Source organism: Oryctolagus cuniculus, chromosome 5 (genome assembly GCF_964237555.1).
Source record: "Oryctolagus cuniculus chromosome 5, mOryCun1.1, whole genome shotgun sequence".
In the NCBI taxonomy this organism is placed as follows: domain Eukaryota; kingdom Metazoa; phylum Chordata; class Mammalia; order Lagomorpha; family Leporidae; genus Oryctolagus; species Oryctolagus cuniculus.
The window spans coordinates 114,589,985-114,615,041 of NC_091436.1; the positions used below are offsets into that span (position 1 = coordinate 114,589,985).

General features: G+C 37.8%; 1 protein-coding gene across 2 annotated transcripts in view; it reads right to left on the reverse strand.

Annotated features, from left to right (window-relative positions):
• The window catches only part of FAM83B (family with sequence similarity 83 member B), a 90,263-nt gene that overhangs the window by 14,079 nt on the left and 51,127 nt on the right, over positions 1-25,057 (reverse strand). For both annotated transcript variants that reach the window (XM_051854627.2, XM_051854628.2), the window contains 2 exons: positions 5,919-6,083; positions 4,825-4,949 (listed from right to left, as the gene is read on the reverse strand). In XM_051854627.2, coding sequence (XP_051710587.2) covers positions 4,825-4,949; positions 5,919-6,083 — 290 coding nt within the window. The remainder of the gene's footprint in view (positions 1-4,824; positions 4,950-5,918; positions 6,084-25,057) is intronic.

Sequence of the window (25,057 nt, forward strand, 5' to 3'; positions counted from 1 at the left end):
GTGGTGCAGTGGGTTAACGCCCTGGCCTGAAGCATCCCATATGGGCACCGGTTCTAGTCCCAGCTGCTCCTCATTCAATCCAGCTCTCCTGGCCTGGGAAGGCATTGGAAGATGTCTCAAGTCGCTGGGCCCCTACACCCACAAGGGAGACCCGGAAGAAGCTCCTGGCTTCGGACTGGCGTAGCTCCAGCCATTGCAGCCAATTGGGGAGTGAACCATCGGATGGAAGACCTCTCTCTCTCTTTCTGCCCAACCTCCTCACTCTGTGTAACTCTGACTTCAAATAAATAAATAAATCTTTAAAAAAAAAAAGAATATTGGTAGAAATAGGAAAGGTCCATGATAATTCACCAAGAAAAACAAAATTGAAAGTGACTGACAACCACTGATCTTTTAAAAGAACTTGAAACAATACAGAGAACACAGTTGCCAGAAAAAGATTCTTAAATATATCTATGGCCTGAGAATTCCATACTCACTTCTGTAAATAATAAATTATTTCAGCTTCTGGTTTATGATAATAAAAAGATAAAAATTTTTGTAATTAATACACAGTTATTCTTAAGTGTTGAAGTTTAACTGAAATGTGATCCCTGTTAAACATAAGAGTAGGAATAAGAGAGGGAAGAGATGTACAATTTGGGACATGCTCAAGCTGACTTGCCCCAAATGGTAGAGTTAAAAACATACAAGGGGACTCCAATTTAATCCCATCAAGGTGGCATGTACCAATGCCATCTCACTATTCCAAGTGATCAATTTCAGTTCACAATTGATCATAATGAAAGGACTAAGAGTCAAAGGGAGCACATAAACAAGTCTAGTACCTGCTAACACTAACCGATAGAATAAATAAAGGGGAGAGTGATCCAACATGGGAAGCGAGATACTCAGCAGACTCATAGAATGGTGATGTCCTAAACAGCACTCTGGCCTCAGAATCAGCCCTAAAGGCATTCCGATCTGGCTGAAAAGCCCATGAGAGTATTTCAGGCATGGAAAGCCAAGACACTCTGGCAAAAGATCTCTGCGAGTGAGATCCCAGTGGAAAGAACAGGTCTTCAAAGAAGGAGGTACCTTTCTCTGAAGGGAGGAGAGAACCTCCAGTTTGACTATGACCTTGTCTAAACAAGATAAGAGTCGGTGAACTCAAAAGGCTTCCATAGCCTTGGAAACTCATGACTGGTGCATAGGGAGATTACTGATGCCATAAACAGGAGTGTCAATTTGTAAAGTCAACAACAGGAGTCACTGTGTGCTTACTCCTCATGTAGGATCTCTGTCCTTAATGTGCTGTACATTGAGACTTAATGCTATAATGAGTACTCAAACAGTATATTTCACTTTGTGTTTCTATGGGGGTGCAAACTGTTGAAATCTTTACTTAATGCATACTAAACTGATCTTCTGTAAAAAAAAAAAAAAAAGAAATTATCAATTCCCAACTTGACTCTCACTGGGATTAAACATGACAATAGGTCTGCTCTGATTTCATCATCATTTAAAAAAAAATCATCTATTATTTTTCACTTTATGTTTGTGTGGGAGCAAACTGTTGAAATCTTTACTTAATGTATGCTAAACTGATCTTCTGTATATAAAGAGAATCGAAAATGAATCCTCATGTGAATGGAAGGGGAGAGGGAGTGGGAAAGGGGAGGGATGCGGGGGAGAGACGATATGGGGGGGAAGCCATTGTAATCCATAAGCCGTACTTTGGAAATTTATATTCATTAAATAAAAGTTTACAAAAAATTTTTTGGTCATTGTTGTTTCCCCCTCCACACTCCTCCATAAATCAAAAGTAATTCAAGAGGCCAGCACTGTGGTGTAGCCACCTGCAGTGCTGGTATCCCATATGGGCAACAGTTCTATTCCCAGCTGCTCCACTTCCGATCCAGCTCTCTGCCATGGCCTGGGAAAGCAGTAGAAGATGGCCCAAGTCCTTGGGCCCCTGCACCCATGTGGGAGACTGGGAAGAAGCTCCTGGCTACTGGCTTTGTATCGGCTCAGCTCCAGCAATTGCGGCCATATCGGGAGTAAACCAGTGGATGGAGGACATCTCTCTCTCTCTCTCTCTCTCTCTCTGCCTCTGCCTCTCTGTAACTCTGCCTTTCAAATAAATAAATAAATCTTAAAAAAAAAAAAAGTAAACCAATTGCAGTCATCTCAAAGCATAGCACCAAAGCACTTGAATTATTTCACTGGTTAGGACACTCAAGTCCCTCACTGGATACCTTGGTTCCAGCTCCTATTTCTTTTATTTTTTATTTTTTTTTTTTTTGTTATTTTTTTTTTTTGACAGGCAAAGTTAGACAGAGAGAGAGAGAGACAGAGAGAAGCTCCCATTTCTAACTTCCTCCTAATGCAGACCCTGGGAGGTAAGGGTGGTGGCCAAAGTTAATTGCATTCCTGCCACTGACATAGAAGACCTGGATTGAGTTCTCCGCTCTCAACTTCTGCCTTGCCAGGCCTAGTGTTGAGGGCATTTGTGGAGTGAACCATATTTTTTTTAAAGACTTATTTATTTATTTGAAAGTCAGGGTTACACAGAGAGAGAAGGAGAGGCAAGGAAGGAAGAAGTCCTCCATCTGTTGATTGACCCCCCAACTGGCTGCAATGGCTGGAGCTGAGCAATTGAATCCAGGAGCCAGGAGCCTCCTCCCGGTCTCCCACGTGCGTGCAGGGGCACAAGGACTTGAGGGCATCTTCTACTCTTTCCCAGACCATAGCAGAGAGTGGCATGGAGGTGGAGCAGCCGGGACCCAAACCGGCGCCACCATGGGATGCCCACACTGCAGGCGGGGACCCTATCCACTACACCACAACACTGGCCCTGAACCAGATATTGAGAGTGATCTTTTCTCTCTCTCAAATAAATAGATTTTTAAAATTTTTATGAAAGTTATACAAGCTTCATGAGTTTCATATATACAGATTTAAGAACATAGTGGTACTTTCCCCCTACTGTCCCTCCTGCCTATGTTCCAGGTTTTAAAATTAAAAAAATTCTACCTATTAATACATAGTGACAGCAAAACTAATTTAGGTGTATTTATGACCAAAAAGAATCTGAAAATTAAAGTTACAGAAATAAAAAGCATGAATTATGATGAGCTTAAATAAGAAACACCATTCTGTAAGTCAATTAAAGTTTCAATTTTAACTAAAATATTAATTGAAAACTCTGTAAAATCAAGAAGGTTCCGAACAATACATACACATAAAGTTAGTCTTTAAAAGGACTAATTAATTTTAAGCACTAGTTGCAACTTCAGATCTTAACAAGTTTCCATTTGGAACGCCAAACAATATTTTATTGAAAAAAAAAAAAAACTCCCTTAGCTTAAAGAGGAAGTGAACAGAAAATAACTGTTAAAATGAGGCCTAAAGTAATAGCTAACATTAGGGGTTTGGGGTGCATTAACTCATTTAGTCCTCATAACAATGCCATGAGGTAGGTTCTATGATTATTCTCATTTTGCAGCTGAGCAAACTAAAGTGTAACCAAATTGAGTAATTTGCTCAAGGACATCCATTACCATGCGTCACCTCTTTCTCATGGACATTTTTAGGTGTTAGGAAAAGAGACAAAGGTTTCCCCTCACACTGTCTGGAGTACATCCGTAGCTCTCTTGGATTCCCCGCTCGGTCTTTCATAATGAACCCACCCTGCCTTATGAGCCTAGCGGTTCACTCACAGGTGTCTCCTGGTGTTTTGATCTGCTATTCACATGGTCTCACTATGGGTCTCATTCAGAACCGACGTGGGGAGTTATTAGGGAGCATGGCGATAGTATCTATACTCTCAAACAGTCTGACTTGGATTGGGCTGCCTGTTCTGGTTTATTCATTCTCAATAAAAGTAAAATACGAAAAATTCATTTCACATGTTCTTCAAAGTGATAAAAAGCTTTTATTTTTATGTGTAATTATTATTAAATCCACAGTATGTAGTGCTTTCATAAGGAGCACAAGCACTTTTCATATTCTAAAGCCAGATGAAGAACCGAAAATGAAGGAAGTTACGTGATTTACTTAATGTCTTAAGGTTCTTCCAACTCAGAGCCTTAACTAAGACCTAGGGCTCCAGGCCGGTGTGTAAGTGTTCTTTTTTCATATTTTTAAGAAAGAGACAGGGGCTGGTGTTTTGGAACAGCAGTTTAAGTTGGTGTCTGGTATGCCAGCATCTGGTATTAGAGTTCTGCTTCTGAGCAGAGCTCCCTGCTAATGTGCCTGGGAAAGCAGCAGATGATGGCTCAAGTACATGGGATACCCAAATGGAGTTCAAGGCTCCTGGCTTTAGCCTGGCCCAGTCCTGCCTGTTGCAGACATTTAAGGAGTGAAGGAGCAAACTGCAGATACGCTTATCTCTCTCCTTTTTTCTCTGTAACTTTGCCTTTCAAATAAAACAAATCTTAAAAAACAAAATGAGCGAGGGTGGGCATGGTGACACGGTGGGTTGTTTCTGCCAGCAATGCTAGTATCCCATGTTGGCACCAGTTTGAGTCCTGGCTGCTCCACTTCTGATCCAGCTCTCTGCTAACGCACCTGGGAAAGCAGTGAAACATGGCTAAATTCTTTGGGACCCTGCATCCACATTGGAGACCTGGATGAAGTTCCTGGATCCTGACTTCAGCTTGGCCCAGCCCTGGCCGTTGTGGCCTTTTGGGAGGTGAACCAGAGGATGGAAGCTCTCACTCTCTCTGAAATTCTGCCTTTCAAGTAAATCAATAAATTGTTTAAAGAAAAAAATCAATTATATTAAAATTTATAACTAATAAGTTATTTAAATGACTGGCAATATACACACAAAGATCTTACCTGTAAGAGCCATACATTACTTTCTGGCAGTCAACTAATAAAAATTTCTGTTCCATTTTTCCATGGAATTTAGCTCCTGTTTTTGAAAGATAATCTTGTCCTTTCACTGTCCGTACTCGAACATTCTAGTGCATAAAATATAAAGTTCATAAAAAATTATGGATAGAAAGAGGCATTTTGAGAAGAAAAATATACACTTTTATATAATATAAAACCTTAATATCAAAACCTTATAGAAAAATACATTTTTACTTGAAAAAAATTAAGTGAAAGAAAATTTAAAAACATTTATCCCAAATATGTCAATGAAAATAATTACTTAACATACATTTTAACATAATTTAAATAAAGGGTAGCATTTTACATTTATACAGAATGGTTTCATAAGTCACTTAGGATCCCACTATTAAAAAAATCCTTTTAGAGTACAGTATCCTGATGACAAGATATCTGAAATAAAAATCTATTTTTCTTCTGAAAAGTCAAACAGAACTAAAATCAATACTATGTCATTTGGTTTTAATAAGCAACATTGTTATATCACAAGATCACCTGAGTCAGTGGTTTCAAACTTATGCATGCAAAACTGGAACATTAAGAATGATGGGTAGGCAGGGGGGATTTGATTTTGTGGTTAAAATTTCAGTTGGGATGCCCATATGACACATCACAGTACCTGAGCTCCAGTTCCAGTTCTGCTTCCAATTCTAGCATCTTGTTAATGTATACCTTGGGAAGCAGCAGGTGACAGCACAAACATGTGGTCCCTGCCCACACACATGGGAGATCTGAATTGAGTTCATGGCACCCGGCTTTGGTCTGTCTCAGCCTTAGCCTCAGCCATTGCAGACATGCGGGGTGTGAACCAGAAGATGAAAGTCCTATCTGTCTGTCTACCTCTGTGTTTCCCAATAAATAAAATAAAATAAAATAAAATAAAATAAAATAAAATAAAGGCAAGCAAAGTTAACTCAAACTTAAGGAGCAGAATTACAAAACAATCATCAAAATACATTTTCTTTTTGCAGTAATCTTCCTTGACTGAGATAAAAATGGCACACAAAAAAAAAATGGAAGAAAAAAAGAATTCTTACCCTGAGACGCTGTATTTGACATCCCTGTTTTTCAGTCATATCTAAAAAATGATTAAAATTGGACTCATCAAGCAGAATGTATATAGATATCCCACGAGTCGATGCCTCCAGTATTTCTTTGAAAATATCCACATCTGTGAATATATCCATTACTAAAGCAATGACCTGTTAAAAGAATATAAAATAATTTTAAATATCTAAAGAGAGAAAGATTAAAAAATTGTTTAACTTCAGTAAAATTTGGACACCACAGAAAAAAACTAAATACATGAATACATAAATATAAATCTTTACAAAAATGTTATTACAGGCTTCTAAAATAGAAGGCAAAAATATTGTGAAAGGGGTCAGTGTTTTGGTGTAGCAGGTTAAGCCACCGCCTTTGATGCCTGCATCGTGCCAGTTCTAGTCCTGGCTGCTCCACTTCTGATCCAGCTCCTGCTAATGTGCTTGGGAAAGCAGCAGAAGATGGCTTCAGTGCTTTGGCCAGCCACATGTCAGACCAAGATGAAGTCTTAAGCGTCTGACTTCTGCCTGGTCCAGCGCTGGACACTATGGCCATTTGGGCAGTGAACCAGTGGATGGAAGAATTCTGTTTTTCCCTCTATGTCTGCAACTCTGCTTTTCAAATAAAATAAATCTTATAAAATTTTTTTAAAACAAACAAGTGTCTATATACAACTTTTTAACACTAAGTAATTTTTCAGATTAGCTTTATTTTAGGGAGAATCTGCATTTCAGTGTGATTTTCAGTAAAAAGACTATCCAAACTATGGTTTACAAGGTTGCTTCTTTGATTGACAGAAAGGACAGGGAGGAAATCAGCATGCCATTTTTTTCTCGGGAGACCTCTCCATTGGAAAGTGGGATTTCTGAAACTATTTTTAAAGAGAAAATGGTCTTGGAAAACTGGGATGGAAAAAACAAATCCAGAAATAGAAATATCTAGGAAGGACAAAAGAAGGAGAAAGGCAACAAGGGAACTTGAAGATGAGAAAATTAAATCTATGAGCCTATAAACAGCTTAGCAGACACAATCATCAAAAGAAAAAAAATGGACTGAAAAAGGTGTATGATTGAAAAGAGAAATGCAAGAGAAAATGTGCTAAGGAACAGGTCCCTAAGATGGAAAGAATCCATGCTAATTGTTGGAAACAGCTCATTAATGACTCTGTAAGGGTGAAATAATGCCAGAAGAAGAAAAAAATTGCCTAATTTACTGAATACCTACTATGTGCCAGGCATGTTTGTTGACCACTTCTTATGTATCAGACAAGAAACCAGAAACCCTGTCCTTGTTAAGCTTACATTCTCCTCCAGGAAGAATAAACATAATAAAAAAATTAAACGGTGTATAACTTACAAGATGCTAAGATTTGTGGGAAAAATAGAGGAGGATCAGGGTTCTTAAAAACTGAGAATAAAGAGTTGGGCTTCTTAGAACTGGCGTGCAAGAGTGTCCTCTGAGTGAAGACGTAAAGAAATGAAGATAACCACATCAATATCCTGGGGAAGAGTATTCTTAGTAGAGCAAACCACAGTTCTGCTGTGGCACACTGAAGAAGGTGGGAAAGACACCAACAAGCAAGGATTTTCACAAGGCCTTGGAAGCATTATAAAGCCTTCATTGTCTTCATTCCGAGTAAAACTGTAAGCTACGAGAAGGTTCTAAGTTGAAGTATTAACGTGATCCGATTATGTTTGAAAGGAATTTTTCAAGCTATTGTGAGAGGGTTCTAAGCTGAAGTATTAACATGACCCAATTATGTTTGAAAAGAATTGTTCAAGCTATTGTGTTAAGAACTATCGCAGCATTTCAAGTGGGAGGCAATGGCTAGGACCAGGATGGGAAAGTGAGAAATGGAGGGAAATGGATAGCTAGTGGATTACCTGTGAGCCAAAAGAGCTTGCAGAAGGTCTGAATGTGAGGTAAGAGAGGAAAAGGGAGAAAAGATGATGAATGTAAGATGTTTAGCCTCACCTACACGGAGGGCAGAATTGTCAACAGCTGCAGTATATTTTAGGTACAATGTTAAAAAAGAAACATTGAGTGAGTGTAAAGGGCCTAGATGTCCACTTGGAATACAGAGTAGAAAAGTCTGGGCCAGAGGTTAAATCAGGTGTCAGTGGTACAAAGATGATAATTAAATCTAAATCATCAAGTGAGAGAGGGGAAAAAGACCAAAGACCACGTGTTGCGACACTCCATAGTGGAAAGATCTAAAAGAAGACAAAGCACTAGCAAAGGAAACTGAGGAAATAAAAGTGGACAGCATCCCAAAGTCAAGTAAAGGCAGTGTATCAAGGAGGAGGGTGAGCTCAAAAGGATCAGCTCATACTGCTGGACCAAGTGCAGTTCTTCAGTGGGGTAGTAACACCACAAGCATTACTGGAAGGTGTTACGGACAGAACGGGAGGAAAGACACTGCGTATAGCAGGTATGGAGAAAACTATTTGTGTATAATTTGGCTACACCAAAGAGCAGTGGAGCAGTGACTATAGGTCAGTGTAAGTCAAGAGAAGCTGTATTTTTGTTCTGGTTTTGGATGAGAGAAATAACCACACATCTTTGTGTTAATGAAAGGCTCAAGTGAAAAGTGAAAATGATGCAAGAGAAGGTAGGAGGTAAGAAGGGGGGATTGGAGAGCAATGCCTTTGAGTCAACAAAGAGGAACAGAATGTAGTGCAAATATAAAGGAACTGTAGCACGGAGAGAAAAGCCCAATAAATGACCATCTGTAATATGAGATCGGAGGTCATGTGTAGAAGTGTAGATGCTATTAGAAGAATGGCCGTGGAAGTTCTCTTCTGAATGTTTTGATTTTCTGAGTGTGGTTGGAAGCAAAGTCTTCAATTGAGACTGAATACCTAGAAATTTGAGGAAAGCAGTATTTAACATAGTTACGTAGAAAGGCAGGAAAGGAAATAAATTAAGGAAATAAGCAAGATTGCTGTTTAGCATTTAGACATCACCAGGTTATATATTTATTTACTTATTATTGCCATGTTATAAATTTAATATTGGACCAGTTAATATGGTTGTGAATTTTTCGTCAACCTAGTTCAGCTTCAGAGGTGCAGGCATGGAGTAGGCTGACAACTGTATTTAAACATGGTTGTAGTTTTTTTTTTTTTTTTAATTTATTTTATTTATTTGAAAGACAGAGTTACAGAGAGAGGTAGAGACCCAGAGAGAGGTCTTCCATCCGTTGGTTCACTCCCCAGATGGCCGCAACAGCCTGAGCTGAGCAGATCCAAAGCCAGGAGCCAGGAGCTTCTTCCAGGTCTCCCATGTGGGTGCAGGGGCCAAGGACCTGGGCCATCTTCTACTGCTTTCCCAGGCCACAGCAGAGAGCTGGATTGGAAGTGGAGTAGCCAGGACTAGAACTGGCGCCCATATGGGATGCCGGTGCTTCAGGCCAGGGCTTCAACCTGCTGCAACACAGGACTGGCCCCTTGGTTGTAGTTCTGACACCAAAGTTTAGCATCCTGAGAGAGAGAGCAGGGGAATTGAGGGTATATGTAAGAAGGAGAGGCTGAAATGTTGGGTCACTCGGTTTTAAGCTATATAGAGGAGAGAGGCTGTCATGAATGTGAGAGGAAGTGAAATGAGGTCCTGCTGGGATTAAATGATAGATATTAGAGAACTGTTGCTAAACTTTTGAGTTTATGGGACTGGCACTGAGGGATAGCAGTAAAGCTGCTGCCTGCAGTGCTGGCATCCCAGCTACTCCACTTCCCATCCAGCTCCCTGCTGATGGCCTGGGGAAAGCAGAAGAGGATAGCCCAAGTGCTTGAACCCTTGTACCCATGGGGAGACCTGGAAAAAGCTCCTGGCTCCTGGCTTAGGCGTGGCCCAGCCCTAGCCATTGCGGCTATCTGGGGAGTGAATCGGAATATGGAAGATCTCTCTCTCTTTCTCGCTCTCTCTTTCTGCATGTCTCTCCCTCTCTCTCTAATTCTGATTTTCAAATAAAAAATGTTTAATAGATATCTTTTCTTTTATGTACACATTAATATAGTTACAGATTAAAACACCTTGGGGCCGGTACTGTGGCACAGCAGGTTAACGCTCTGGCCTGAAGCACCAGCATCCCAAATGGGCGCCGGTTCTAGTCCTGGCTGCTTCTTTTCCGATCCAGCTCTCTGCTATGGCCTGGGAAAGCAGTAGAAGATGGCGTGAGTCCTTGGGCCCCTGCACCCGCTTGGGAGACCTGGAAGAAGCTTCTGTCTCCTGGCTTTGGATTGGTGCAGCTCCAGCCGTTGTGGCCATCTGGGGAGTGAACCAGCAGATGGAAAACCTCTCTCTGTGCCTCTCCTCTCTCTGTGTAACTCTGAGTTTCAAATAAATAAATTAATTAAAAAAAAAAAAAAAACACCTTGCCCTAGAGTTGGCATTGTAAAATGGGAGGTAAAGCCAGTGTCTGTGACACCAGCATTCCGTATGGGCACTGGTTCAAGCCCTGGCTACTCCACTTCCAGTTCAGCTCCCTGCTCATGTTCCTGGGAAAGTACCAGAAGATGGCTCAAATACTTGGGCCCCTGCTCCAATATGGGAGTCTGAGATAAGGCTCCTGGCTCCTGACTCTTGGCTTTAGCTGGCCTAGCTCTGGCTATTGTGGTCACGTGGGGAGTGAACCAGCATATGGAAGTCCTGTCTCTCCTTCTCTCTTTGTATCTCTGCCTTTCAAATAAATAAAATAAATATTTAAAAAAAAACTTCCCCTGTATTTATTTTATAATATAGGAAACAAAATTGGCCATTACTGGTCATTGTTAAAGTTGGTTGACTATATGTAAGGGTAGTGTTAAAAAATTTTAAAAAAAGTTTATTTGTTAGTGAGAGATACCAGAGACAGAAAGCTAGAAACGTAAATGAAAGTGGAAGTCAGATAGGGATATATGAATTAAGTTATCTTAATGCAGGATCTGCATGTTATAGGCTAATGATACTAATGCTAATGATAGATATGATTGGGAGTCAGTGCCCTACGTACATCAAAAACAAAATCATGAGAGGAAAGAATAGCTAGGAAATGATCCTTGGAAAGGTTTCTTACATGTATACTTAAACAGCCATAAATTCAGACAAGAACAGTGTCAGAAAGATGACAGAGGGGCTGGCATTGTGGTGCAGAGGGTTAGCTGTCATCTATGATGCGGCATCCCTTATGGATGGTAGTTGAAATCCTGACTGCCCCACTTCAGATCCAGCTCCATAGTAATGAGCCTGGGAAAGCAGCAGAAGATGGTCTGCATACTTAAACTTCTCTCTCTAGCTCTCCCCCACACCCCTGTAACTCTGCCTTTCCAATAAATAAATAAATAAATAGAAATTGTACAGAAATAAAGTGGGAATAGAATGACCTCAGAAGAAGCACCTGAAAAAAACATTAGGATAATGTAATGAATACAGTGCAAATAAATTAGAAGATGGGCAAAGTCATGGATAATATATGAAATTTGTATTTAAATTTTAAACAAAATAGTCTAAACAAAATAGTTGAATATGCTCAAATGAAATCAGTTGATGACATTCTTAAAACCACCTGTGGAACAAAGGAACTCACAATAGATCACGGATCTAAACGTAAGACCTGAAACCATCAAATTACTGGAGGAAAGCAGGGGAAACACTGCAAGAGATTAATATAGGCAAAGATTTCTTGTATAAGACTCCAGAATCCCAGGCAATATTGGCAAAAACAGTCAAATGGGTTATATCAAGCTAAAAAGCTTTCTCCATAATGAAGGAAACACTCAAAAAAGTAAAGATGCAATTGACAGAATGGAAGAAAAATATTCACAAACCATATATCTGATAAAGGATTGATACCCAGGATATATAAGGGGCCCAAGAAACTCTACAGTAAAACAGACAATCCAGTTAAGAAATGTGCTAATAACATGAACAGGCATTTTTCAAAGGATGAAATACAAATAGCCAACAGTTACCTGAAAAGATGCTCAGGATCACTAGCCATTAGGGAAATACAAATGAAAATCGCAATGAGATTTCACTTCATCCCAGTCAGAATGTTTATCATCCAAAAAAAAATAAAATAAAAATAAATGCTGGCAAGGATGTGTGGAAAAGGTACCCCAATACACTGTAGGTGGGATTGTAAACTAGTACAACCGTTATGGAAGTCAGTATGGAGATTCCTCAGAAATCTGAAAATAGATCTACCATATGACCCAGCCATTCCACTCCTGGAAATTTACCCAAAGGAAATTCACCGAAACCAGATGGCCAACAACTGATGAATAAAGAAATATATGATGAAAAAATAGAATGAAAAAGAATAAAATAAAAAAGAATGAAATCCTGTCTTTTGCAACAAAATAGATGAACTGGAAATCAGTATGCTAAATGAAATAAACCAGTCCCAAAAAGAGAAATGTCATCTGTTTTCCCTCATTTGTGGTAACGAATATACAGAGTACAAAAAAATTAATACGTATGAGTGTAGGCCTTATCTAAATTCCTGAAGAACAGCGGTTTTTCTACTTACCACTTGTTGAATTCTTTATTTAGCGAAGGGTTAAATATGATTTTAATGTCAACTGGAAGTATGCCATTAAAAATTAAAACAAAAATAAGAAAGGGAGGAGGGCGGGAGGGATGGAGGGTAGGCTGGGAAGTATCATAATGCTCTTAAAATTGTGAATATGAAATATACAAAATTTTCTCCCTTTATATAGATAAATTTCTTAATAAATAAAATTTAAAAACCATCTGTAGAAATCATAAATCATTCTAGTGACCTAATACATTCCTTTTCTAATTTATAAATGTCATTAAGTGCCAGTATAAGAGAGAAACTAGTAATAACCTCGCTTGTGCCTTGAAAATATTCCTCATAACATTGAATATGTGTAAAAGTATCCACAATCATTAATTGAATGCATGCACCATGTATTATGACTGATGTAATGATATATGGATACTACAATAAAGGAAATACATTATTGATTTTATAAATTTATTTTACAAAATAATTACTAAAAATAAATGTCTGGTGCAGCCTGGTATTTATTTTTTAAGCTAGAAATGATTTTTTAAAATACACATTACACAACATGGTGACGGTCTCATGTAACAAATTATTTTGGATGCTGTAAATGAACAAACACACATTATCAGGATACATAAAGGTTTTTGTTTGCAAAAAGTAATTGAAGTCATTCAGCCAATGAATGATTCTATCAGCAAAGGCAGAACAAATGACAGTCTTTCTTGCATGAATAACAAAACGCTATATCAGGAAATATGTCACTAAATTGTACAACTCTGACAAGCTTACCTGATGTCAACCAAGTCAGTCTGCTTCTCATGGCTTCCATTCCCCTAAACCCTCACCCAATGTGTTGAAATCACATAAAACATACAGAAAATTTCAGCTGGACCAAGAAAGGCAAAATAACCCCCTTTTTATTTTTAATGGATGGTTACATACATTCCAGGAAAAAAAGAATTAGAAAGGAGGTAAGTAAAACTTGAGATGAAATTATCACATGTCCAGTTACTTATCTAAATCCCACCATGCTCCAGAAATGACAACGGAGATATATAATCAAAGAAAAGTCACATACTGATTAGTATGCAGCCTTTCAAAAGGTATGCAAATTGATTATATGTTAATACAGATACCAGTTACATTAAATGGCATTCTTTAAACTGCCATGATAGTATATACTACTTATATTCTACTCCTAAGTCTTCATTATTTTTACATTCTTGCATTCTAAACTGAAAAATCAATAAATAAATACATACATCAGATACTCGAGACACAGAAAAAAAATAAGAAGATGCCCCAGGTCCTTTTTAAGATTTGAGTGAAAGTTCATGTATCTTAATAGTTTCAAAGAACTACTCAAGGATATTGATCTTCATTTATCTTTCCTATGGTACACTACTAAATTTTCATAAACTGGCCTAGACATTGGAGATTATGCTGAATTAAAATAATATAAATACCACAGATGGACTTTGATAAATTCATATGCAAGATACAATTTAAGTGGCATTGCAACATAGCAGGTAAGGCCACCACCTGTGACACTGGCACCAATATGGATGCTAGTTCACGTCTGGCTGCTCTACTTCCAATCCAGCTCCCTGCTAATGGCCTGGAAGGGCAGCAGAAGATGGCCCAAGTGTTTGAGACACTGTATCCAGGTGGGAAATCTGATGAAGCTCCTGGCTCCTGGCTTCAGCCTGACTTAGTCCTGGCCATTGGTGGCCACTTGGGGAGTGAACAAGCAGATGGAAGATCTTTCTCTTTCTCTCTACCTCTGCCTTTCAAATAAATAAATACATCTTAAAAAAGATGTATTTATTTATTTCAGAGGCAGAGTCACAGGGAGAGGTGGGGGAGAGAGACATAGAAAGGTCTTCCATTCACTGGTTCACTCCCCGAATGGCTGCAACCTCTGGAGCTGGGCCAGTCAGAAGCCAGGAGCCAGGAGTTTCTTCTTGGTCTCCCACGAGGGTGCAGGGGCCTAAGCACTTGAGCTGTGATCCACTGCTTTCCCAGGCTATCAGCAGAGAGCTGGATTGGAAGTGGAGCAGCCAGACATGAACCATTGCCCATATTGGGTGCTGGCACATAAAGCTTAATCTACTATGTCACAGCACCAGTCCTTAAATATATCTGTTTTTAAAAGATACAATTATGGGGCTGGTGCTGTGGTGTAGCAGGTAAAGCTGCTGCCTGCAGTGCCAACATCCCATGTGGGCACCGATTTGAAAGCCAGCTGCTCCACTTTCAATCCAGCTCTCTGTTATGGTATGGGAAAGCAGCAGAAGATGGCTCAAGTCCTTGGGCCCCTGCACCCATGTGGGAGACCTGGAAGAAGCTCCTGGTTCCTGGCTTCGGATAGGCACAGTTCCAGCTGTTGCGACCAATTGGGGAGTGAACCAGCAGTTGGAAGACCTTTCTCTGCCTCTCCTTCTCTCTCTGTGCAACTCTGACTTTCAAATAAATAAATAAATCTTTAAAAATAAAAATAAAAGTACAATTAAGGACATTTAGAGGAGCACATATTCAGGTATTAAGTAATCTGTAAAAGAATTCAGAGAAAGAGAAAAAAATCACACTGTATGTATATAGTTGTTAGAGGTCAGTACACAGAATGCGATAGATACTGGGAGCTCATGGGATAAGTCCTAAATAATAATAATAAAAATATTATTTAGCCATTGAAGCTGGATGGTGAATATTGCAAGACTCAGAGGCAAAGATGAGCATGTAAATGATAGTAATATTTTAACAAATGTTTATTGAATTAAACACAAGAGTCACTATGCTTACAAATATGGAATGAATTTACTTAGATAAATTTATATAGATTAGGAAAGATCCTGAGACTATGATATATGTTTTTATTTGATCTTGAGAACAAAATAAATTCTAAAAAAGAAGATATTTGGTCAAACAGTCTTGGGAAAATATATCTGATAGTACTATGCATTCTGAATGTAGGTTTAATTCTATTGGGTCATATTATTGAAGAAGATTCTGGAACCTTCTTTATAACTTTTATTGTACTGTTCATATTTATAAATCCACTGAAATACCAAAAAAGTTCAGTAGAAACCAGTAATAAGACAAATGAAGAGCAAGGAACTGAAGCCTGATGACAGATCTGCTAGAAAATGTGCAACACAATATAGAGTGAATACTTGAAATTCCTTAGAAATATGCTTCACCGTCTTCAGTATCTTATTTTGAGCCCCATTGTTTTCCTACTTGTAATCTATCAGGATACAAAGTTCTAGCAATCTGCTTTTGTATGACCTAGATAACTAATGAAATATGGGCGTACCTTGGGTTAATGTTCTACAGTCAAACAACTGTCAATATTACTCTCAAAATGGTATATTATACCTTTTATGCTTCATTTGAAGGAATTCAGACTTCCTTGGTAATTGCCTGAGTAGAGACAGGAGGATTTATTTTTTCCAACAGAAAAACTAATAAAATGCTCAAATTTGAGAAAAAAGATTAATGGAGCTCTATAATAACTGCATTTATAATAAAATTCAGCACAACTGGAAAACTTTTAAGAATTGAGTAATAGAAATAAAGGGAAATGATCACTTACAGGGTATATATTTCTAAGGCCATAAAATCTGTCAAAAGCAATGTGCTAAATGGATTTAAAAAAAAAAGGCTGACATGAAGAATACGTGTCTTTGATACTAATCTTTCTTCAGCTTAAGTAAGAACTAACAGCTATATCTGTGCTATCAGTTGGCTTGGTCTGCCACAAATTAAGAGATCTTGGGGAAGTTACTCAAATGATTCTTCATATAATAAATATAAGTAAACTAAACCAGTGAACATTTTGCATGTACTGAGTCCTAAAATTCTTCGTGGCACTAACCATTCATTCACTCTTGATAATGGCTAGAATAATATTAATAGATATGGATTTCAACCTCTATCATAAAAGAATGCCAAGGAGCTTCATTCTCACATAATAAAACAAGATAACTAAGTCATATCATGCATATTGGGAGCTTCTTATTCAAAATTAATTCGTGCACTTTTGTTATTAGAGAGATCCATCAGATTTAATACCTATAATTCAAATTATCTAGGATATGCAAGTAACTGTATCACATGAGTGTTCAACTAGACTAAAGGTATGGTGCACACAGCATACAAAAATCTGGCCAAACACAACTTGGTGAAAGCGGGAAAAAATTACTGTCTTACAATAAAGCCCAATAGGTGATATAAAGGGAAATGTTTGGGCTCTATTTGGCAACAGTATTAATTGAGAATTAATTATGTATGACAACTCAACAGAGAAATTACAACAATTTTTCTTTGCATTCCTTGCATGACAATATGACTGAATATCACAAAAATGAATATGCTTTTACCTTTTCCTACTTAAGCAAATCTTTGTCTCAATTCTGTGCAAGTAGTCATCTTTGCTTTTGTAGAAAAAGATATTTTCTTTTATTTATTTGCTTTTTCTTTATTTAAGACGAAGGGTGACTGAGAGACGGAGAGAGAGAGAAAGATAGAGTTAGAGAGAGCTCACAACCACTGACTGATTTCTCAAATGTCCACAACCCGTCTGGAATGGGCTGAACCTGAGAAAAAGAAATTTTATCCGTCCTCCCAGATAGATGTCAGGGACCCGACTTTCGGAGCCATCAACTGCTGCTTCCAAGGGTCTGCATAAGCAGGAAGCTGGAATTGGGAGCCGCAGCCTAGAACTGAACTCGAGTATCCCAACACACGATGTGGGAGTTTTAACTGTACTCTTAACCACTAGGCCAAATATCCACCTAATAACTTTTACTCTAGTGAAGAATCAAAACAGAAATTAGATGGAAAGAAAGAACAAAGAGCAGGACTGAAAGTTTTGCAAAGAAAAGCCATTGTCCTCCTACTGAATTCAGGGAGTCAATACCATCACGTGTTCCCACTTCCCCAAGACTTCCCTGAAAGTGACTTTTTCTGAAACTCGGTGTGTCATATTTCCCTAGCACAGGATCCCCCAAATGAACACAATATCCCCCACCTCTCCCAGACTAGTATATATGCAGGATGTGATCACACAAACTCTATGAGAGCTACACTTTTGAAGGACTGGAAGACACAGGAAGGAGAACTAAAGCAGATTCTATTCAACCAGTAAACAGCTATGTTGCCCCTAAACCCTGTGCACAGCCTGATCCAAGGTGTGTTAGAGGGATGCTCTTTGAAACAAAGATTTATGTTGTATCATATCAGACCATAATGCTAATCTTTTTAAAATTGCTAATATTGAAGATCCAGGGCCATGTTTTAGACATATTCTGGCAAAAACTGTAAAACTGAAAGACAAAGTTAAATTTACATATTCATTCAAAGTAATCCTAGAATTTTCTAGGAAACTATGTAGCATTCATAATTTTTCAAAGACAACGCTATAGTGCTTTAAATGTGAGGCATATAGTAGCATTACCTCACTGTGAATGAATTTGAGTGCCAAAACGTTATAATTATGTATGAGTTTTTCAATTTTTTCTCAATTTTATTATTAAAATTTTCAAAAATGATACAAAAAATCAAAGGATAATTTGAGCATGTATAATGCATCTTGCTAAAACAAAAAGATTTTTTTCCAGAGGTCAAAATAAAAAGTTACACACATTTCTCTATTTAATTTCATTTTCATTTTTAACTTTTTAAAAAAAAAATTTGACAGAAGAGAGAAAGACAGAGAAGCCACATCTACTGGTTCACTCCCCAAATGCCCACAATGGCCAAACCTTGGCCAGGCTGAAGCCTGGAGTCAGGAAGTCAACCCAGGTCTCCCACATGGGTGGCAAGAATACAGCTGCCTGAGCCAGCACCACTGCTTCCCATAGTTAGCTGGAAGCTGCAGTCTGGAGCCAGAGCCAGTTATCAGAACCAGGCATTCAGACATGGGGCATGGAAGTTGTTAGCTGCCTAGTCAAGCACCCACTCTTCTACTTCATTTCTTAATAGCTTACTCTTAACATTGCACATTTGCATTATAATTGTATGTGTAATTGTTTTTTTACCCTGGTGCTATTTAAAAGAAAACTTACTTTGGAGAAAATGAATTAATTTATAAATCATGAAATATTTTTAAAACCATTTGTTTGAACCAAGGAAATATACTTAAATTTCTGATCAAGGAGGTAAAAATATGACAAAAGGTAGATCATCACTGTTTTTTAAATTTTCTCTGGATTTTTAATTTTCATTAATCATGAAAACAAGCATGGTATTAAAATGAGAAATGATTAAAGAATAATTAAAACATGGGAAACAGTCATTGGGAAGGAAATGTGTAGAGTAGACATTTTTATTTTTTATTTTTTTGTTGTTGTTATAGAGTAGACATTTTAAAAATATCATTTTAAAAGTAATTTGTAGACTTTAGTTCTATGTAAAACCACTGTGTTAGACTATAAAATATTTGACCTTTCTGAATTTGGGTTTTCCAATTACTGGGTTACATATTTCCATTATCTAATTCATATAACTTGAGTGTATTTCCTCTATTACACCTGATTCCAAGGTGGGTATAGCTGACATATATCAAGGGTCAAATAAATTTTTGTTGGAAGGCAGTTTCTACATGTTTCTTAATGTCAATACTCTTTTTGTTACAGATTCCCTCATAGCACTATAACTCACTGTGGTGCTTGTTATAAAAAAATCATTGTTAAACTACTGTAAGAGAACAATTGCTTCTGACTAAGAATTATGTGTCATCAGCACCTGGAGCCTACAGGGAGTGAGACATCTTCTTTGATTTTGTTAATAAGGGAAATGAGACTGACATCTAAGAATTAAATACCAATAGACAGTGAATTAAAGCCCTGGCACACGAATTCTCTTAGCAGAGAGAGGCCTGCAAGACATGACCATTGCCAGATGAATGATCGTATCACATACAAAAGTAGATATATCAGTAGAAGACTATCGTTGTTGATTGGTAAGCCACCAAAATAAAGAGAAGTCAAAGGCACAAAACATTGTCCACGTTCTTCTTAGTACTGTCCAAAAGGGAAGGTGGTTACCCAAAGGCATGAACTTGATCGTTCTGTGAGATTGGTGGGTACACTTGGCTTAAAAATGGCATCTGAGTCAAATGCATTATAAACGTGAGTGTCTCTAGTCTTTCTTTTATGGCCTTTAAATGTATGGGGTCTTACTGTGTATATTGCTGTAAAGAGAATGTCCTAGCCAGACAATTCAAACCTGTTAGAACACTGAGCCTCACAACTGGGATTGTAAAATGGCATCTAGTTGTCAGACAAAAATGTCCCAAGCTTATTCAATCTAAGTTTACGGATCAGGCTTTTAATTTATAGTCTAGGCTCCAGAATCCAGATCTTGTCAAACTGATGAAGGGACCTTGTTTTTTTCTGACACTGGTTGGAAGCTGGTCATTTCTTGATAGCATAATCCTGTGTAGGCATGGATAGCTATTATCTTGTTCAAAACAATGTCTGTTATGAATAAAGGGCACTAAGTCAGAAGGAGGAAGAAAGAGGATCAAAGTGAGAATCCAGATGTTAGGGGAATAATACATGAACAGGACAAGGGGAGAGGCAATAGGACCTGAAGGAATGGAAAGACATAGAGGCACAGCAGCATTGCAAACAATGACAAAGGTAAATTTGGTTCAGATTGTACAGAGAAGCCCTAAAATGTAAATCTATACCAGCAGATAGAGGATGGAGGATGTTTCAGTCTTTATCAAAAAATCCCAGTATGGATGGTGGTAGCAGGAATATAAAAGAAGGAGGTAAAGTGTAATGAACAATTTGACAAGATTCACTCGCTAACTGTGGAGGAACACAGAGAAATGACAGACAGGGATCTGCAGCGTTTAGAGACAATTACATGGAATATTACTGTTCCAGCATAAGAAATCTTAAAATTCAGAAGGAATACTTTGTTTTTAAGGAAAGTCATCAGACTAATTCCAAACATTGATAAGAAGTGTTCTTTGTTTCTTCTTCCTGTTTACCTGTCCTCCCAGCCAGTCATCTATCTATGTCCCTTTTTCACTACTGAAATTTAAGGATATTTAGGCATGCAGGAAAAGGTGTGTAAACACCAAAAGAAAAAAAATGGGAAAGAGGTGATCCAGTTGATGGTGTAAGATGGGAGTTGGGGTGGGAAGTGGGGTACAGGGAGAAGAACCACTATATTCCTAAAGCTGTACCTATGACATATGATTCATTAAATAAAACCTTTCTTGCGGGAAGCGGCAAGATGGCGGAATAGGAAGGGAGCGCACTGATAGTCCGGGAAGAGACAGTTTAGTAAAAGTGGAGATACTGCAGGTTCCAGGAAGAGTTGGGGAAGAAACAGCAGAGGAAACTCTTCCAGAACTAGTGATTCATGGTGGACCTGCGTGGAGGGAGTGGGAGCCCACAGCTCGGGACACCAGCAGCGGAATTTACACACCAGCGCTGGAACTCAAGGTAAGCCAAACCTCAGTAGCCCGAGACACCGGTGGGAAAGAGAAAGGAGGAGCCTAGAGGGAACGAGGCTTGAAGCCCCGTGGGGGAAAGTTCACCAGGCTAACTAGAGGAGAGAGGCAAAAAAAAAAAAAAAAAAAAAAAAAACGGTAGGGACACGAGTTTCTCTCTGCTCACCTCTCAAAGGCAAGCAAGACAAAGAGCAGGCACCATTTTGGACATACATATAAGTTTTAGCCAGAGCCATTAGGCAAGAAAAAGAAATTAAAGGGATACAAATTGGGAAGGAATCTTTCTTTAAAAAAAAAAGAATTCAGTGATGTCAAATGAGATATAAATAAGCACAGGAGGTAGAGTTTGCTTCAGACTTACATACAAATATGCTAAGACCACAGGTAAAAGTAGAAAGGGTGACAATGGGAAGAAACCTTTCGGTGGTGTTTAAGATACAGTGAAATAAGGAAAAGGAAACAGATTCAGGTGTTTATTCTTTGATGCTCTCAACTTCAACTTTAAGGTTGCAGATGAAGTATCCTTCCGGGTGCATAGTCAGTGAGGGTTCAGAGAGTGACGTTGCATGGGAATGAAATGATTCAGAATAGTTGCTCTGAGGAATACACTAACAACTTAATAACAAATTAAGAATTCAGCAGCTAACACTGACAGCTTGAGTTTAAAAAATGTAACTCGAAGTTGACATGTTAACCAGTTTTTGAGACATTTTCCAGAAATGCTTGGAGTCATAGAAGAGGAAGCAGATGGTGGGGTTGAAGCAGCAGAAGGGGTTCTTTAGGCTGTCAGGGAGTTGGGTTGTGTCACCCGAAGAGACTGATGGGTTGATCAGAAGAACACAGAGAAGACAAGAATCAGCAAAAAGGCAAAAATCAACTCCAGGTAGTTTAATGAAATGTGATCTTCACAAATGATACAGAAAAGTCAATGCTCGGTTGGATATAGAAATTAACTAGTTATTTTTATTATGTTACGTGACTTGGTCTTTTTGATATGTAAAATAAACTTAAGGTTTTGTCCCTTCCAACAGCAGTATTAGATAACTCACACTACATCAATAACTACCAATTTTAACATTACTTGATTAAAATTAATAGGAACACATCAATTGGTTTCTCCTGCTTCAACATACATAATGTTCAATAACTAAGATGCTACACTACCAAAAAATGGGAGAAACAGACTAAAAGAAAAGTAAGAAACGCATCAACCAGCTGCAATATCAGGACCTGATGTTCAGATATCAATGAAACAACCATAATAACAAGTTCTATAACAATCAGGAAAATTTCAACAGTGACTGGTTATTTGATAATATTAATTTTTGTTGTTCTTTCAGTTTGATAATTACATGTCAGTGATTTTTTTCAAAAAAGTCCTTACATCTTTAGAGACAATCATATTGAAACAATATTGTTGACATGTAATTATTTGATACATAAAATTGGCTTTAACATATTTGAGCAAGTTTGAAAGGTAAAGAAGAAACAAAATTGACAAATGTCTAATTACTGAAGCTGGATAAGGCATAGAAGAGAGTACACTATGTTAGTCTCTCTTCCTTTTACATGCTTGAAAACTTCTATAACAAGGTAATAATCATCAAAATAGCTTTTTATACTTTCACTCCATACACCTTATTCCTTCTCATTTTTCTATTGTTATCTCTTTTTAATTCATATAACCTTTCTACATTTTCCATCTCTATTTTTATCCTCATTCTTTCTGTCACTTTTCAGTGTTTCTTTTTCTTTCATAATTGCCTTTTTCTGCATCTCTATTTGAATTCTGGACTGCCACTACATGGATGGGTGAACTGACAGCAAGTATCATTAATCTTCAATTTCCTTTTCTATAAAATCAATACCAAACCCCAGCACATGGGATATTTGGGAAGATGGAGATGATCAAGATCAAGTTGTTAGATCTCGTTTGGCACGTGAAGGGAGCATTAAATATTTTATATTATTAATGAAATTATTAATAATAACATATCTTGAAGAGTACTTTTGTTACATTTGACCAGAACTTCATATCCTCAGAAGCAAAGAGAAGATGAGTAAAGTGTTCACACTTCTCAAGTCACTATTGTTAAAAAAAAAAAAAAAAAGATGGTGGTCTTAACCAAACAACAACAAATACAACAAAAGAAAACTTCCTATTTTGATATTAAGAGTGTGCATCCTCACTTGGATGATAGTTGCTTTACTTTGACAACAATTATAAATATTTTAACCCAGCATAAAAGAAATTGATATGCTATATGGAAAAAAATAAGAGTTCTATTCATTCTGTAGTAATTTCTATTTTAACAAGGAACTTAAAAATAAAGGGCTTACATTAAACTTACAAATATTAAAGTAGAAGTTTTATACTTAATATAATATGTTCTGGTGTCTATACCCAAGAGTCAGCTCATATGTACTTAATCCTTCATTTCATTCTGCTACTCCTGCTTCTCTTCTTGGATTATTTTCACACCATTAGCTTCGATAAATTGTGTATGATTTTTTACTTTGTTGTTGCTGTTTTAATTTTTTAAAGACACAGTTAAAGAGAGACAGAGAGAGAAAAAGAAAGAGAAGTAGAGAAGGAGGGAGAGACATCTTCCATCTGCTGGTTCACTCCCCAAAAGGCTGCAATTGCCGGAGCAAGGCTGATCTGAAGCCAGGAGGCAGGAGCTTCCTCCAGGTCTTCCATGTCAGTGCAGAGGTCCAAGCACTTGGGCCATCTTTAGTTGCCTTCTCAGGTGCATTAGCACGGAGTTGGATTGGAAGTGGAGCAGCCAGGAATTGCACTGCCACCTATATGGGATGTTCACAACACATGCGGCAGCTTTATCTGCTATACCACAGTGCTGGTCCCTACTTTTTACGTTGAAGAATTTAGGTTGAAAGAGGGCATACCTTTGGCAGTAAGAAACAATTGTCCTGAAAGCTAAGAAATATGGACAATAATTTTCAGGGACCCTCTAGCAAAGTTGAACAAATTTAAACATGTTACTTACAATACTAACTGAACAATCCCCTCCCTCGAAACACACACTTCAGGTTTCTCAGGTGTTTTTAACCCCTAGTACAGTCATGCTGTACATGTAAACATAGCAAATACATAAAACATAACAAATGTTTTTCAGTTAGGCTAAAAGATACAGATTTTATATCTTATTAGCAGCTTATAATTTCAAGTCCTCAAAATCTGTTTAATATATCATTGTTAAAATCAGTTTTTCTGCTGGGAAAATATAAAATAAAATTTATTTACTTTCCTAAAGCAAGTTCATAAAAAGAAACAGAAATGTTCTGGATTGAAAAGCTATTTCTAGTTATGACACACTTTATGTCAAAAAATGGATATTTTATCTAAATTTTAATTACCTATTTGAAAAGCTCAAATAGCCATATATATTCCAGACATTCTCATTATATTATATCAAATCATTTTATGTATAAAATTAAGGAACTTTCATGTCCTTATGCATCACCCGTGATTGATGTTCTGAGTAGATATGTCATTTGAAAAAATAAGTTCCATATAAATATACCCTCAAGCAGCTTTCTATCAAGCTATAAATACAGCAAAATGAAAAGTTTATGATTAAAGAAGAGGAAGACATTAAGAGGACACAATGGAGGAGAAAAGCCACAGAGAACTCTCATGAAGGGGCAAGCATTTGGCCCAGTAGTGAAGATACCAATCGGGACACCTGCCTCCCATACTGGAGTACCTAGGTTAATGTCTCAGCTCTGTTTCCTATTCCAGATTCCTGCTAAAGCACACCCAGGAAGGCAGCGGATGATGGCTCAAATAGTTGGATCCTTGCCATTCACATAAGAGACAGGATTGAGTTCTGGTTTTATGGCTTCAGCCTCGTCTAGTCCCACCTACTGCAGGCATTTGGAGAGTAAACCAGAGAAATGGAAGATCCTCTCTCTCTTCCCCCCATCTCTCTCTAATAAATATTAAATATAATAAATAAATATAGGCCAGCGTAGCATTTGGGAAGAGAATCAGGCAGATGGAAGAACTCTTTCTCTCTGTGTCTCTTCCTCTCTGTCATTCTGCTTTTCAAATGAATATATAAATGTTTTGAAAAATAAATAAACATTTTTAAAAGTTTATTTGTGCCCTTAAACATTCTTTAGGA